A 16,131-nucleotide genomic window follows, 5' to 3' on the forward strand; every position below is an offset into this window, starting at 1 on the left:
CCAATTAACTTCAATGGGAGTTCTTATAGTTCTTTAATATACAAAACTAATCACTAATGTTTTGGGGGCAGCAGGTATATTCAAGAGGTGGTGTATCACTACTTGAGTAATATTCGTTTAGACCCTGCCTTGTATCATTAGGTTCCTATTTTTAATAAAGGTGAAATGGCATTTCTGCTACATAAATATTTTCTTATATTTGAATGTACTTCAGTTTGTCTTTTGAAAAATCACTCATTAATAACTTCTCACTTTTTAATTTATTTAACACCTACTTGACACACAGTGTAAGGGTCAAAGACCTGAACATCTTAAAAAATTTCTACTTGCCTGTGGTGAGTAATCACTTCCTCCAATGGGTGAGTAAATCATTAAAAAAACCCTCCACACCACCACAAATCAAACACACACCAGATCTTTAGGCCAAATCATGGATTTTTTTTAAAAAAAGTTTCTTTTGAGAAGGGCAAGTTCTCATGATAGGTTTGCAAAGCTAGGCTAGCAAGTTAGAAAAGTATCAGTCCTAAGAATTCAGATGACCTCTTTCTTCATCTGTACCACAGTTCAGGATTTCTCCTACTGAATGTCAGAGGGGTGTCACTGAAGTCAATGAGAGTTTTGCCATTGACTTCAATGGGACAGGATTTAATTCAATATCCCTTTTAGGGGTTCTACAGTAGTTTCCTCATGCTAAAATGTAAGCCACTTTGCCAAATTACCCCCTGAAGTGGGTTCTTTAGACTGCTGTTACAAGACTTGAACAGTGCTTATTAACTCTTAATTACAACAGCTGACTAATACCAAACTGAGAATGTATCAATATTTTCAGACGTGCAGAACATCCATTGTGCATACTATCTCTCGCAGCATTACTTGCATAGTGGAATACTCAGTAAGATTACCTTGTCAGGTTCAGCAGCAAGTTGGCCACAATATTGTTCATAGCATCAAATGGCTTCTCCTGTTCAGTTTTGATACTGCCTGCACTTGAGGTTAACAAGCTGTTTTGTTTCACAGTTGATCCTAGCTTTCCAGAATTGGTCATCTGATGAATTTTACTAACTATAGAAAATAAAGACTTGGAGAGAAGACAAAATGAAATAATTATAATAAAAAAAAGCTTCCAGATACTCCTGTACATAGAGCTTTCACATTCAGTGTCCCTGTTCATTTCAGTTAAACTTAGAACCTAAGAACAAAAATTTAAGCACAGTAGCTAAAGTTAACAGTTTGAAGTCTGCTTCACTTCACAGTTTGGTCATTCGCAATTGACTAAATGTATTTTTGAACTGCTTTTCTTAAAATGTGTCAAGGAAATATGAAGCTTAACTCAAACAAGTTTAACTTTTATTCAAATACAGAAAAACCTGTATTTTCTAAATAGGATATTTGTTCGCATGTTCATATAATTCAAAAGAGAGTACAAAAGAGTTTTTTCAAACAAAAAAATTCACTTTTGCATGGGGGACAATTTTGTTTATAAACCAGTAGCCATATATTGAGAATAAGGACCTTAAAAACAAGGGTTTTTGCAATCATTTACTGTTTACCTTAAAGCAGACATGGGAATAAAATTCCCTGCTACAGACCATTTCTGTAAGGAAGGGGAAACGTACTGGGCAATTTTTAAATGATTCCCAAAATAAGGATAAAATTTTCAAAAAAACCCCAAAATAACTTTAGGGTCCTAAGTAGGGTTGCCACATGTCCGGTTTCTGACTGCAAAGTCTAGTCGAAAAGGGAACCTGGCAGTGTCCGGTCAGCACTGCTGACCGGACACTAGAAGTCCGGTTACCAGAGTAAATGTGATCAACCTCCCTGCCAAGAGGGAGGGAAGATCAGCAGCTGTTCAGCTGCTGACGGAGAGCATCAGCTACGGCTACAGGAGGCCTCTCACAGCCCAGGGAGGCAGGTCTGACTGAGGAGGGAGCCGGCCCAGGGCTGGGGAGTGCCCACAGGTTCGCACTGGTGCTGCGAGCAGAGTGGGTGAGGGGAGGGCAAGCTTCAAGCACGAGGGAGAGGCCACAGGAAGGAAGGGGGCAGCCCACTACCTACGGGGCGCGGATGTTGGGAGAGGGGCCGTTTGGAGAGCAGTGCTTGGATCTGCTCGCCCCCCTGCCGGTTGCAGAGGGGCCTGGGCTCGGCACGCTGCACCGCATGGGGCCACTTCCCCTGACGGGCCAGGCTGCCCATCCCCGCTCCCTGCACGGCATGATCACTGCCCAGGTAGGACCCTGGCTGCCCCCCGGCACTACTCCCTGGGAACTCGGGTGCCTGCTCTCTCTGGGCAGCGGAAGTTGGCAGACTTCAGTGCATTGCAGCCAGCCAGCTCCAGCCTTAGCCAAAGTAGCCTGGGAGCTGGGGCCCCGGGAGCCGGGGCCTCAAGAGCCCCTCGCCGTGGGGTGCAGAGGAACCAGGAGCGGAGGCTCATTAAACCCCTTGAAAGAAGTGGGGAGACCCCAGAACCAATATTTCTGTGCAAGTTTTCTGAAGCCAGCCAGGCCAAGCAGGTCACCGCTGCTGGGGGGGAGGGGAGAGGGGGGAGAAGGGGGGCTACAAACAACGGGGCAAGTTCCCCAGATGGAAGTGACCAGCCCCCTACCCCCAGTTCCGTGGACCCAGACAAGCAAGGGACATCTGAGCGTGTTTGGAACCGTACCTTGCCTCAGTGTTGGGGGCCTGGAGGAGCTGATGTGGGGAGCTGGGAGTCAGGACTCCTGGGTTCTCTTCCTGGCTTTGGGAGGGGAGTGGGGAATAGTAGGTTAGAGCGGGGGGCTGGAAATCAGGAATCTTGGGTTCTATCCCCAGCTCCAAGCTGTGTGACGTGAGTGGCTTATGCAAAGAGTGCCCCCCGCAGGTAAATGGTGGGGTAGGCAGAGTGTGGCGGTCCCCAGGCTGGGCGCAGGGTGGAGGAGGGGGAGGAGTGAATGGAGGGCGGAACCTTGGGGGAGAGGGTGGGGCCTCGGGGGAGGAGTAGGGTGTCCAGTTTTCAGAAATGGGAAAGTTGGCAACCTTAACCTTAAGTCTCATTTTCAAAAGTGACGTATGAGCCCAAGCCACTTTGGCTCTTTTTGAAAATAAGTTTCAGGATAACATTTTCCTGTTCATCAATACAGAGAAGGAAGAAACACTTCCTACGTAATGTACACCACAAGAGAAATTGACAAGAATATTAATACTCTCTCTTACTTCATTTTCAATTGGAAGCACACAGTCCGCATGCTCATTAAGTTCCTTCATAGCCAGAACACTATTATATGGAGAAGTAATGACATCATCCTCCCCAGAAGGGTAAACTGAAGTAACAAATCTATATACTTCTGGGAACTCATCCTCAAGTACATTTAGTACAAAAGTACCAAGACCAGATCCTGTCCCTAAGAATAATTAAGAAAATAGTTACAATGAAAAGAGATAATGCTTAAAACAACATCCTGAATTATTTAAATCCCCTCTGAAACACAGGATTTCTTTGTACATTACAGACCAGACTTTCATAAGAGCTCAGCACTCGGTGATCACAGAGGGATTTAGTAGAGTTGGACAGGAAAAGGTTTTTCCATCCTGAACTGGGATAAGAATTTGAAATCTTGAACATTTTTGTGAACCAAAAATCTGAAAACAATTTTTGTTTGGGTCAGCTGAAGAAATGTTGAAACAATTTCTAAATTAAAAAAAAAATTTTTTTGAAATGGGAAATTTGTCAGTTTAACAGGGATCCTGGTTGATTTTCCATCACTGACAATTTTTAAATCAAGACTGGACGTTTTTCTAAAGTCTGCTGTAGGAATTATTTTGGGGAAGTTCTATGGCCTCTGCTATATAGGAAGTCAGACTTTATGATCTAAATCCCTTCTGACCTTGGAATCTATGAAAAATGACCCTTTTCCGTAAAAAGTTTGTTTGGATGAATTCGTGTTTTCTGACTGAAAAACTTTTAGTTGAAAAATTCCAGACCAGCTCTTGTACTAAGCTTTTATGAAATACCCTTAAGTGTTACATCTAGTCTACTGTGGAACATTTCTTGTGATGGGACCATGACTCCTCTTAGCAAGTTATTTCTAGTGTCTAGCTAACTTTATTGTTAAAAACATAAGCATGGATATTTATAAAAGATGTGGTTTTGGACTCTTTTTAGAAAACTTAAATATTGTATCCCATCAGTGTGTATTTCTACTTAAGCCTAAACTACAGATTCAAGTAGAACAATAATGCAGGTAAAAGAGCATCTTCAGCTTGTGTGTGTAGATATATCATCCTGGGAAAAGGCAGGGTATCTACATAATGAGTTTTGTATAGTACAGTTTGTATGTTAGAGTGTAATTATACTCAGAGAGATGACTGCAAGTGGTACTTTTTGGTGTTCAAATTTATTTTTCCTTCAGTGACTTCCTTATTAAGTTTGCTTGGTTTTCAAGTCAGAACATGATTTCCCCCCTTTTCTTTACTGTCAACATTAAGTTCAAATCAGAGACCTGAAAATTAAGCTGTGGATCTTCTGCCTTGGACAGCTAATGTTCTGGAATCCTAGCAGCTGGCAATTTCAATTATGAGGCTGGAGGATGAGGAGAATATAACTGCTTTTCTGCAATGCTGAGAGTAGTAATAAGCAGGTTCTCTCAAACTAAGCATATTACACTGAAGACACAGCACAAAGATACATGGAAACAGTGGGCTACTTTCATATTCAGTTTTCAGATCCTAGTCATTTAAACTATCTTCTCTTAACGTAACAGCACTGAAGTTGTTCAAGTTTGGTGCCAATATGCTAAAACCAAAGTTGTCATTGCACAAGGTTCCCCTTGGATACATTTACAAAAAAATGGTACTAGGAGAACACTTCATTTATGTTGATAATAGGTAAAAAAGTTAGAAGAAAACCCTGTGGGAGCAGGATGGTCCGACAGTCATGGTCCAAACACCCCAAGGCAGAACAGAAAATCACAGATGGAAACAAACAAACAAAAAAAAATCACAGATAGAAACACAAAAAAATTAAGCTACCTCATTATCCTCCTTAAAACTCTGCTTTTCTGTGATGCCTACAAAAAAAAAACAACCCTTGAAAATCATTAGGCACTTATGTACTTAGACCTATTGCCTATCACACTGACCAGTATGGTCTCCTTGTGCGCCCCCATCTGTCTGTATCCATCTGTTGTCTCTGGTCTTATACTTGGATTGTACGCTCTTTGGGGCAGGGATTGTCTTTTTGTTCTGTGTATACAGTGTAACAAAAAGGAGCCCTAGTCATGAAACAGGAACCCAAGTTGCTACGGTAATATTACTATAACTACTAACTTGACTTAAAGGGTATTTGTTGATTAAAAAAAATTCCTTACCATGTTACCAGTGTCTTATATTAAAAAGTTAAAAATTTTCAAAATCTAGTTCCTTTTTCACTTGTGGCATTTGCAGACATGTTAACCATGAAAAAAAGCTTACCACCTCCCATTGAATGAATTACAAAAAAACACTGCAGGCAGTCGCAGTGTTCTGCCGTCCTCCTCAGCTTTTCCACAATGTGTTCCCGGTACCGACAGCCATACAGTTTATGACCTACAGCCCTACATATATGAGAAATGATTAAGAAAGTTTAAACTTAAGCTTTGTACTCTATACTTCCTATTCTTGTCTGTATATACAGTTGAATGGTTCAGAATCTGTACTCAGTATTTTGTTCTCATAGAAAAATAAATTCTGATGTTGGAAGCATGTACAAAATTATGATACAGCATAACACAGAAGTACTGCTTATTTAATAATTTTTTAAAGTCACAAATGGGAAGGAAGGGGACTATTTTTCCTTCAACCTCTTACTATCAATGGAAGTTAGACACCCACATTAAGGGGAAAAATCCAGTTCACTATTTAGTATGTCTGTCAGTTTTCATTTGTTTTTATTATAGGAGCTCTGAATACTGGAGCTCTTAGTTACAACAATTACTGGAGGTAAAACCAAGGTTTTTTCCAGTACCGCTCTACCTATAATGACCAATATACTAATGTGTTAAGAGACTCAATATTATGGGATTCTCAACTGCTGCATTGCTCCCTACTTTGGGATATTGCTTAGGGCTTGTCTACATTACCCGCTGGACGGATGGGCAACGATCAATCCAGCAGGAGTCGACTTATCACGTCTACTCTAGATAAATCGACCGCTGAGCGCTCTCCCGTCGACTCTGGTACTCCACCAGAGCGAGAGGCGCAGGCAGAGTCGACGGGGGAGCGTCAGCCGTCGACTTACTGCAGTAAGTAGATCTAAGTACGTCGACTTCAGCTACGTTATTCACATAGCTGAAGTTGTGTAACTTAGATCAACCCCCCCTCCCCCGCCAGCGTAGACCAGGCCTTAGAACTCTTTAGTGAGCCGAGTATTGTGCTAACACTTCAGAGAAAGATTGGAAATTTGTTCGGTTATCTACTTTATTCTGAGTTTCTCCTCCCTTTGTGACTTGGCGTATATGCAAAAAGTCAGGATCTGTGTTGCTAGAAGTCAGAAATTCATCTGCTTCTGTTATTCACTCCTCACTCAGTCTCCAAGCAAGTTGCATAAATGTCCCAAACTAGATTATGACCTCCAATGAAGAATGAGCCGCTGGAGCAGGAGAATGCCTAAGACAAACAATCCTTTCTTCATGCAAGTAGGCCAAGTAACAAAAAACAGTGAGGGAAGAGAAACACAGAAGAAATGATATATCAGCAGAATGATTCATAAATAAAGTGCTTTTCAAAGTTCTTCTCAAGGTGACAGCAACTCTCAGATTTACTGTTAATGTGGCTCAGTTCCCCCCAGTGCAATAGAATTCTCTTGAAAGACATTGCTAACATTTCCCTTTTCAACTGCCATCTATTAGTAGCTAAAATTGCTTTGCGAAGAAGAGTTTATTCTCACCAGTTGTTCCCTGAACCAGAAACATCTGTGATGAGCTGCTTGCTATCAAACACATCTCTCAATGGCCCCTGCAGAATTTCATTCACTACACCCTCCTCCATGTCAATCAAGAGAGCCTTAGAGAAAGAAAATTTTTAGTTCAGTCAGTATGCCACTCTTTGAAATAGTTACACAAAAGGATGCAAGTACTTGCAAGATAAAAGGTTTCTTGTTCCTTTAAAGTTTCAGGGAGAAAGATCTTATTTTAAAAGATACACTATGACTGAGAAGCCGACTCTAGAAAAATTCACCTTGATCTCCTTGTCAGAAGACAAAATTTAATGAAGCATTATTTCAGTTATTTCAACTTTTGTTTATGCTGTTCAAAACTTCAAGGGTTAAATGCATAACATGCTGAATACTTAGTAACAAAAAAAAAATTGCCATAGCTTTTCAAAGATATGTTTCCTCTTAAAAACTTAGTTAACATAAATGGCTCAGATAAAACCCTTTACTGCCCCCTCCAAACAAACACCAACTATACATGTGATCTACACAATCATTTTCCTAAATTATACATTTTAAATTATTATTGAAGTCTGCCTGCGAAGTGGACTCTAATACTGTTACACTAATCTGTGGAACTAAGAAATTTCAGTTTCAGTTTGAGAAACATGTCTAAAATTGTGCATTTAAGACAAAAGGTAAACACAGGAAGTTTAAACCATGAGCTCTTTACAGTCATAAGTATGCAATGTATACAAAATTAACTTTATAGATGGTCTTACTCGTGCTTTTAAAGAGAAGATTTTTCCTTTGTGAATATCAGCACCATCACCATCATTTCTGGAAAAGGGAGAAATGTTTTATAAGATCAAAACCATTTTGGAAGTGATACAGTATTATTAAAATTCTCTTTCCTTCTCATTGATCTCTGCTGTCCATAGAGGTTTGGCTCAATGCAAAACAATAACACTTCCCCTCACACACAAACACCACATTCCACTAGCAAAGTCTTAATGGAAATTCCCTAAAATAAAATCTTTACAGGATCCCATCCCACTGATAATATCTTAAGGACAACTTCACGTGATGTTAAGATGGTCAGCATGAAATATTTACCATCAGGAACATCCCCCTACTCGTAGCTGGGTTCTAGCCCTGGCTCTGGGAGAGGAGTATAGTATACAGTGGTTAGACAGAGGACAACTAGACTGGTTTAATCACTCTGAAATGCAGTATGGTGCCGTGTGTAATATCTGGGCCTGTCAAAAGAAAAACCTGAGTCCTGTTCCTGCAGTGACCTTGCATAAGCTCTCAACTAACTTATTTAAAAAAAAAAAAAAAAGGGTAGGGGAGCGTTCAGCAGCTCTTCACTATCTTCTAGGTTACGTTTCATAACCTAGTTAATTATAAAGGTAATGAATTGTTTGGGAATTTAAACAGCACTCAGAGGTTAGATTTGAGCTCCTACTCTCCTTTTTTTCCAGTTCAGGAACTTCCCCCTAGGCTACAGGGCACAGTCAAGTAACGATGATGTGATTGGAATAACAGAGACTTGGTGGGGTAACTCACATGTCTGGAGCACTGTCATGGATGGATATAAACTGTTCGGGAAGGACAGGCCGGGGAGAAAAGGTGAAGGAGTTGCACTGCATATAAGAGAGCAGTATGATTGCTCAGAGCTCTAGGATGAAACTGGAGAAAAGCCTGTTGAGAGTCTTTGGGTTAAGTTTCGAGGCAATAGTAACAATGGTGGTGTTGTGGTGGGCGTCTGCTATATTCCACCAGACCAGAAGGTGGAGGTAGACGAGGCTTTCTTCGGACAACTCACAGAAGTTTCCAGAACACAGGCCCTGGTTCTTATGGGGGACTTCAATCAACCTGACATCAACTGGGAGAGCAATACAGCGGTGGACAGACCATCCAGGAAGTTTTTTGAGAGTGTTGGGGACAACTTCCTGGTGCAAGTGCTGGAGGAACCAACAGGGAAGAACTGGTAGGGGAAGTAGAAATGGGTGGCATCCTGGGCAGCAGTGACCATGAGACGGTCAAGTTCAGGATCCTGACAAAAGAAAGAAAAGAGAGCAGCAGAACACGAACCCTGGACTTCAGAAAAGCAGACTTTGATTCCCTCAGGGAACTGATGGGCAGGATCCCCTGGGGGAATAACATGAGGGGGAAAGGAGTCCAGGAGAGTTGGCTGCATTTTAAAGAAGCCTTATTGAGGGCACAGGAACAAATCATCCCGCTGTGCAGAAAATAGCAAAATGGCAGGTGACCAGCTTGGCTTAACAGAGAAATCTTTGGTGAGCTTAAACACAAAAAGGAAACTTACAAGAAGTGGAAGCTTGGACAGATGAGTAGGGAGGAGTATAAAAATATTGTTTGAGCATGCAGGGATATAATCAAGAAGGCCAAAGCACAACTGGAGTTGAAGCTAGCACGGGATGTATAGGGTAACAAGAAGGGTTTCTACATGTATGTCAAATATAAAGGGAAGGGTAAACCCCTTTAAAATCCCTCCTGGCCAGAGGAAATCTCCTCTCACCTGTAAAGGGTTAAGAAGCTAAAGGTAACCTCGCTGGCACCTGACCAAAATGACCAATGAGGAGACAAGATACTTTCAAAAGCTGGGAGGAGGGAGAGAAACAAGGGGTCTGTGTGTCTGTCTATATTCTGTCTTTGCCAGGGATAGACCAGGAATGGAGTCTTAGAACTTTTAGTAAGTAATCTAGCTAGGTACGTGTTAGATTATGATTTCTTTAAATGGCTGAGAAAAGAATTGTGCTGAATAGAATAACTATTTCTGTCTGTGTATCTTTTTTGTAACTTAAGGTTTTGCCTAGAGGGGTTCTCTATGTTTTGAATCTAATTATCCTGTAAGGTATCTACCATCCTGATTTTACAGGGGGGATTTCTTATTTCTAATTACTTCTATTTTTATTAAAAGTCTTCTTGTAAGAAAACTGAATGCTTCTTCATTGTTCTCAGATCCAAGCGTCTGGGTCTGTAGTCACCTAGGCAAATTGGTGAGGCTTTTTACCAAACCTTGTCCAGGAAGTGGGGTGCAAGGTTTTGGGAAGTATTTTGGGGGGAAAGACGTGTCCAAACAGCTCTTCCCCAGTAACCAGTATTTGTTTGGTGGTGGTAGCGGCCAATCCAAGGACAAAGGGTGGAATATTTTGTACCTTGGGGAAGTTTTGACCTAAGCTGGTAAAGATAAGCTTAGGAGGTTTTTCATGCAGGTCCCCACATCTGTACCCTAGAGTTCAGAGTGGGGGAGGAACCTTGACAATGTATGTTAGCAAGAAGGTTGTCAGGGAAAGTGTGGGACCCTTACTGAATCAGGAAGGCAACCTAGTGACAGATGATGTGAAAAAGCTGAAGTACTCAATGCTTTTTTTGCCTTGGTCTTCCCAGACAACGTCAGCTCCCAGATTGCTGCATTGGGCAGCACAGTATGGGGAGGAGGTGAGCAGCCCTCAGTGGTGAAAGAACTGGTTAAGGACTATTTAGAAAAGCTGGACAAGCACAAATCCATGGGGCTGGATGCAATGCATCCGAGGGTGCTAAAGGAACTGGCTGATGTGATTGCAGAGCCATTGGCCGTTATCTTTGAAAACTTGCGGTGACCGGGGGAAGTCCCAAACAACTGGAAAAAGTGCCCATCTTTAAAAAAGGGAAGAAGGAGAATCTGGAGAACTACAGACCAGTCAGCCTCACCTCAGTCCCTGAAAAAATCATGGAGCAGGTCCTCAAGGAATCCATTCTGAAGAACCTGAAGGACAAGAAGGTGATCAGGAACAGTCAACATGGATTCACCAAGGGCAAGTCATGCCTGACCAACCTGATTGCCTTCTATGATGAGATAACTGGCTCAGGATATGGGGAAAGCAGTGGACCTGATATATCTTGACTTTTTCAAAGCTTTTGCTAAAGTCTCCCAAAGTAATTCTTGCCAGCAAGTTAAAGTAGTATGGATTGGATGAATGGACTATAAAATGGATAGAAAGCTGGCTAGATCATCTGACTCAACAGGTAGTGATCAACGCTCTATGTCTAGTTGGCAGCTGGTATCAAGCGGAGTGCCCCAGGGGTTGGTCCTGGGGCTGGATTTGTTCATCATCTTTATTAATTATCTGGATGATGGAATGGATTGCACCCTCAGCAAGTCTGCGGATGACATTAAGAAGGGGGGGGGGAAGAGGTAAATACGCTGGAAGGTAGGGATAGGGTCCAGAGTGACATAGACAAATTGGAGGGTTGGGCCAAAAGAAATCTGATGAGGTGCAACAAGGACAAGTGCAGAGTGACAAGTGACGGAAGAATCCCAGGCCCTGCTACAGGCTGGGGACCGACTGGCTAAGCGGGAGTTCTGCAGCAAAGACCTGGGGATTATCGTGGACGAGAAGCAGGATATGAGTCAACAGTGTGCCCTTGTTGCCAAGAAGACTAATGGCATATTGGGCTGCATTAGTAGAAGCACTGCCAGCAGATTGAGGGGAGTGATTATTCCTCTCTATTTGGCACTGGTGAGGCCACATCTGGAGTACTGCGTCCAGTTTTGGGTCTCCTACTACAGAAAGGATGTGGGCAAATTGGAGAGAGTCCAGCAGAGGGCAACTAAAATGATTAGGGGGCTGGGGCACATGATGTACGAGGAGAGGCTGAGGGAACTGGGCTGTTCTCAGTGGTGGCAGATGACAGAAGCAGCAGCAATGGCGTCAAGTTGCAGTAGGGGAGGTCTAGGTTGGATATTAGGAAAACTATTTCACTAGGAGGGTGGTGAAGCACTGGAATGGGTTACCTAGGGAGGTGGTGGAATCTATAGCCTTAGAGGTTTTTAAGGACCAGCTTGACAAAGCCCTTGCTGGGATGCTTTAGTTGGGGTTGGTCCTGCTTTGAGCAGGGGGCTGGACTACATGACCTCCTGAGGTCTCTTCCAACCCTCATCTATGATTTGATGAGGTACACACACTCTCCCTTCCCCGCCCTCCCTGAGTGGGCGATGGCATTTGTGCTGCAGCAGATTTGTCATCAAACTAAAATCTGGTGGGTTCACCTTGACATCCATTTTCTGTTACGGCAAAAAAAAGTTATAAAGCAGTCTATGGACAAACATATTGATGTATAACTGGTATTCAAGGAATCAGCATATGAGGAGCAGCAATGTGGCCAAAGCAGCATGTTCTTCCTTTATGCTCTTTTTGCAAGAAATCTAAGTGAGTCAATCCAAAATTCAAATAATACTCTAAACTTATTGTCTGTATTTTGGTTTTTGCCATTTCAATGAAGTCTTTACAAAATAAAGGTTTAAAGCCACTCTTATAATTGAACATTGCCACACAACCTTAATTATCTTGCAGCTACTGATCCACCATCATATTAGATAGAAAGCTGCTTAATAGTGTTACAGCTAAATACCATGCATGGGAAGCAGCACAACTGTTTTATTCCTTTAATTAAGTTACAGAGTATGTGGTGTAGATGCACATGTGTAAGCAGGGAGGAGTAGAAGGGGCGCCAGTATGGTGGGATAGGTGGGTTTGTTTTTCTTTCTAGCTATGGGTTCTCGTGCTCATGCTAGAAAAGGTTAGGTAAATTTTCAAGGCCTGCACAGTTTGTGCTTCTTAAATGAATTCCTCTTGCAAGATCCCCAATCAACACTAAAAATCATAATTATAAAGCCTGACATTTGAATATGACTGAGTGGCTGAAGCAGAATACATTTTATTTTAAAGGAAAATTAATGTGCAGTTATTAACTGACTGCTTTTTTTTGGCAGGAGGGAGAAGGGTGAAGGAGGAGGAGAATACTTTCATAGACTTAGAATAGCAAAGGTCTATATCAAAAAGGAGGAGGAGGATAGACACAATGTATGAAAGTACAAGATGTTAGGATCTCTTTCTAGCACAATTAGTAGTTTGACCTGAAACACAGATAAAACTGTAGTTTATTATGGGCAATAGCAGATCGGGATTGCTGAGCTACTGAAATCAATTACTGTGATAAATTTCAAATAGCTCTCTTGATACAGCAAAGCTTACCTGGTATCCACATTTCTAAAGAAGCTGCTTAATGCTTCATCATAAATTCCTTTCTGAAAAACAGAAACGTTGCACAAGTTAAGTTTTGACTTAAGTTAAGTTTTAAGTGTGCAATTTTAGAGATTCTCTGCTATTTTTGGCTAACACTATACAACAGTATTTAGTTAAAAATATACATAGAATTTGAAATTATGAAAGTAAACCATTCATTCAATAAGAAACATTTTATTCAACATAAGATTTAACAAATCACAACCAATATTATATTTTCTTTAATTTTGTGTTTTTGAAGATTTTTGTATTTTATGAAAAAATACATTAATTAGCAATAGAACGAGCTTAGCTAACTGCTTTACGTGTATTTGTTATGGTATTATAGCTGATCCATATCTTCAGTATAGCTGCTCACTAAACAGCTGAAAATGAAAGCTGTGTTGCTGAATACAATACTAGAAACATAGTATTTGCCATAATGAATCAGAGGAGTATTCCATCTAGTCCCATATCTTGTCACAACTGGGGCCAGTACTAGCTGCTTTGAAGCAAGGTAGCCCAAAAGGACTGTCCACCACTATCTTTATTAACACATTGACATTTTCTTTAAATCATGTCTATATATTCCTTGCAAATTGGACACATTTCCATTCAGGGGTCCTTGGCATGCTAATTACTGGGCCCATTTATCTGTTACTCTGTCCCTGTGCTGAACATAGAAATGGAGAAGGGACCAACGGTGACTTTAGTGAACCTTTATACTCCTTGTATTTTGGACCCTGCCGGGGGCCTACTTGGATAAGTTAGAGAAACCCCAGGGCCGCTCTGATATACACTCTATTTGCTGTTGACCATGAGAAGTAGAGAATAGTTGGACCACAGCAGCGTTCCAAATACACACACTATACAGGGATGTGGAAGGGGAGCGGTGTAGAGATGCTCCACTGATTCTATGTCAATTGGGCAAGCCCCCTGAAGGGGTGGGATTCCCAGGGTCTGTCGCTGCCCCTTTAAGCTGAAGCCACATAATTTGCCTGTGGGACAATAGAGAATTGGGCCCCAAGTGTTCTTTATTGATGTATATACTCAACTTTTTTCTAGAAAAATCACTGCTGTTGCCTTGTGATCACATCTGACAGCCAAAGAACTAAACATTAATTTTTTGTTCAAGGTCTACATGTGTTTTGATAACTAAATCACTTTTCGGAGCAATGCTCACATACCTTCATAGACTGTACTATTTGTAATGCCAAAAAATCAACAGGCCACCATACTGCAAATCAATGTTAGTACAATAGTGAGAAAATATGCACGCCCTTTGGCAGTGACTAGATCTGTCAGAGTACCATGGGCTAGAGAGGAGTGTATTTTTGTGTATTTGCATAAGCAGAACTGTAGTAATATAGTTTGCAGGACTTAAAAAGACTTGCACAGGGAGCACATAGGCTTTAGCAGGACTAAAACTGGCAAACACATTCCCTCAGGCGAAGAGAAGGACTGGTCAACCTAGAGATGTTTAAATCACCTCAGAACAAGAGCTGGCAGGTCAAAAGTCAATATGCGGCAGTGGGGTTATTTCAATGACCCAGATATATTTCACTGCAGTCACATGTAAACCATGTCTGTCAGCTCCTGGAGGAGCCATGAGCCATGGAAGATCTTGCCAGGGCTACAGACCAGACCTTACGTGCCCAACACTGGAAAAACCCGATTGTGATGGAAGGACATGGGACACCAGAAGAAGGAGGACAGAGAAGGGAACATAGTAACTGCCATACTGGATCAGACCCTAGGTACATCTAGTCCAGTATCCTGTCTGCAACAGCAGCCAGCATCAGATACTTCAGAGGAAAGTGGAAGAAACCCATAGCAGGACAATGTAGGATAATTGGCTGCATCATGAAAGGTTCCTTATGGGAAACAATTACATAGTACTTGGAAAAGGAAAAGCAGTACTAACTGCTCAGTCCTAGCTGGAGCTGAAAGTCTGTCAGAAAATCATTCAGATGAAAAATGCCCTTTTCACAAAACTGAATTTGTCTCAATTTACCAGAAAATTTCTGTTTCTCATGAGGAAAAAGTCAAAGGGGATGGCTCCTGGTTGGGCCTGGAAGGCCCTGTGAAACTGTCAAGAGCCTGCCAGGCCTACCCAGGAGCCATCCTTGGGATTTTTCCTATGAGAAAAAGAAAATTTTTGGTTAACTGAAATTTGCAGAAAGTGAAACTTACAAAGGCTTTGGAGGGCTATGGGGCAGAGCCCCTACCCAGCAGGTGACTGCTGAGCATGTCAGTTTCACTCCGCAGCTGTCTGGGTCCCCAGAGCAGACTTTGTTTCATGCATTGGGGTTTCCCTCCCAAAGGAGGTTTTCTCGGGAGGCGGAGTTCATGGGAAATTTCGAAGCCACTAATTTCCCGGCGAAGTGGGAAGGCAGCGCGCGGGGCGGCTCCAGCGGCGGGGCTGTGGGAGGAACTGCTCGTGCTCACCCCGGTGCGATTTCAGATTCCCAGGGGCTGCGCTGCACAGGCCAGGGAGTCCCCCCGGCGTCCAGCCCAGTAACCCCCAGTCCTCAGGCTGCCCCGGCCCCCGGAGGCGCAGACAGACGCTGGGGAGACACCGCGCGGAGCCGCCACCGAGGGCGGGGACGAACGGGACCTCAGCGCCGACCTTCCACGGGGGCGGCCCCGGCTGGGCAGCCGCGCTCAGGGCGGGGGTCCCGGGCTCTGCTCAGAATCAGCGGCCGACGCGGCGCGCGCCCAGGAGCAACCCGGTGGCCGCTCCGCCCCGGGAGCTGACGCTGCGTCGCCCGGCAGCTGGGGCCGCTCCTGGGGGCCGTTACCTTGTTGACGGCGGCGTGTTCCCTCAGCGCCAGGTCCCAGAAGCGGCAGCCGATCTGGTTCCCGCACTGGCCCACTGCAAATGGGGAGAGACACGGGTCAGCGGGGCTGGGGGGGGTTGGAGTGGGGGAGGGGGGATCACACCGGCTTACCCTGCACCACCACCGACTGGGTCATGCTCGCCGCTCCAGGGGCCGTTACTAGGGTCGCGCGGGCGATAACGGCGGCTCCGCCTCCTCCAACCGGCGGGGAGCTGGCCCCGCCTACTCCGCACCAGGCTTCCGAAAGCCCCGCCCCTCGCGCGCCCGGCGCCGGGCGGGTGAGGCTCACGCAAGCGCCAGGCTCGGCGTGGAAGGTACCATCCGCTCTCCTGTC

General features: G+C 43.5%; 1 protein-coding gene across 1 annotated transcript in view; it reads right to left on the reverse strand.

The window, feature by feature from the left end:
- The window catches only part of TUBE1 (tubulin epsilon 1), a 29,933-nt gene extending 13,824 nt beyond the window's left edge, over window positions 1-16,109 (reverse strand). The window contains exons 1-8 of the mRNA XM_074948261.1: window positions 15,909-16,109; window positions 15,759-15,832; window positions 12,928-12,980; window positions 7,666-7,723; window positions 6,899-7,014; window positions 5,446-5,567; window positions 3,190-3,377; window positions 903-1,078 (exon numbers count right to left, since the gene is read on the reverse strand). Coding sequence (XP_074804362.1) covers window positions 903-1,078; window positions 3,190-3,377; window positions 5,446-5,567; window positions 6,899-7,014; window positions 7,666-7,723; window positions 12,928-12,980; window positions 15,759-15,832; window positions 15,909-15,933 — 812 coding nt within the window. The 5' untranslated portion in view covers window positions 15,934-16,109. The remainder of the gene's footprint in view (window positions 1-902; window positions 1,079-3,189; window positions 3,378-5,445; window positions 5,568-6,898; window positions 7,015-7,665; window positions 7,724-12,927; window positions 12,981-15,758; window positions 15,833-15,908) is intronic.
- Between the last annotated feature and the right edge of the window lie 22 nt (window positions 16,110-16,131).

Source organism: Natator depressus, chromosome 3 (assembly GCF_965152275.1).
Source record: "Natator depressus isolate rNatDep1 chromosome 3, rNatDep2.hap1, whole genome shotgun sequence".
Classification (NCBI taxonomy): domain Eukaryota; kingdom Metazoa; phylum Chordata; order Testudines; family Cheloniidae; genus Natator; species Natator depressus.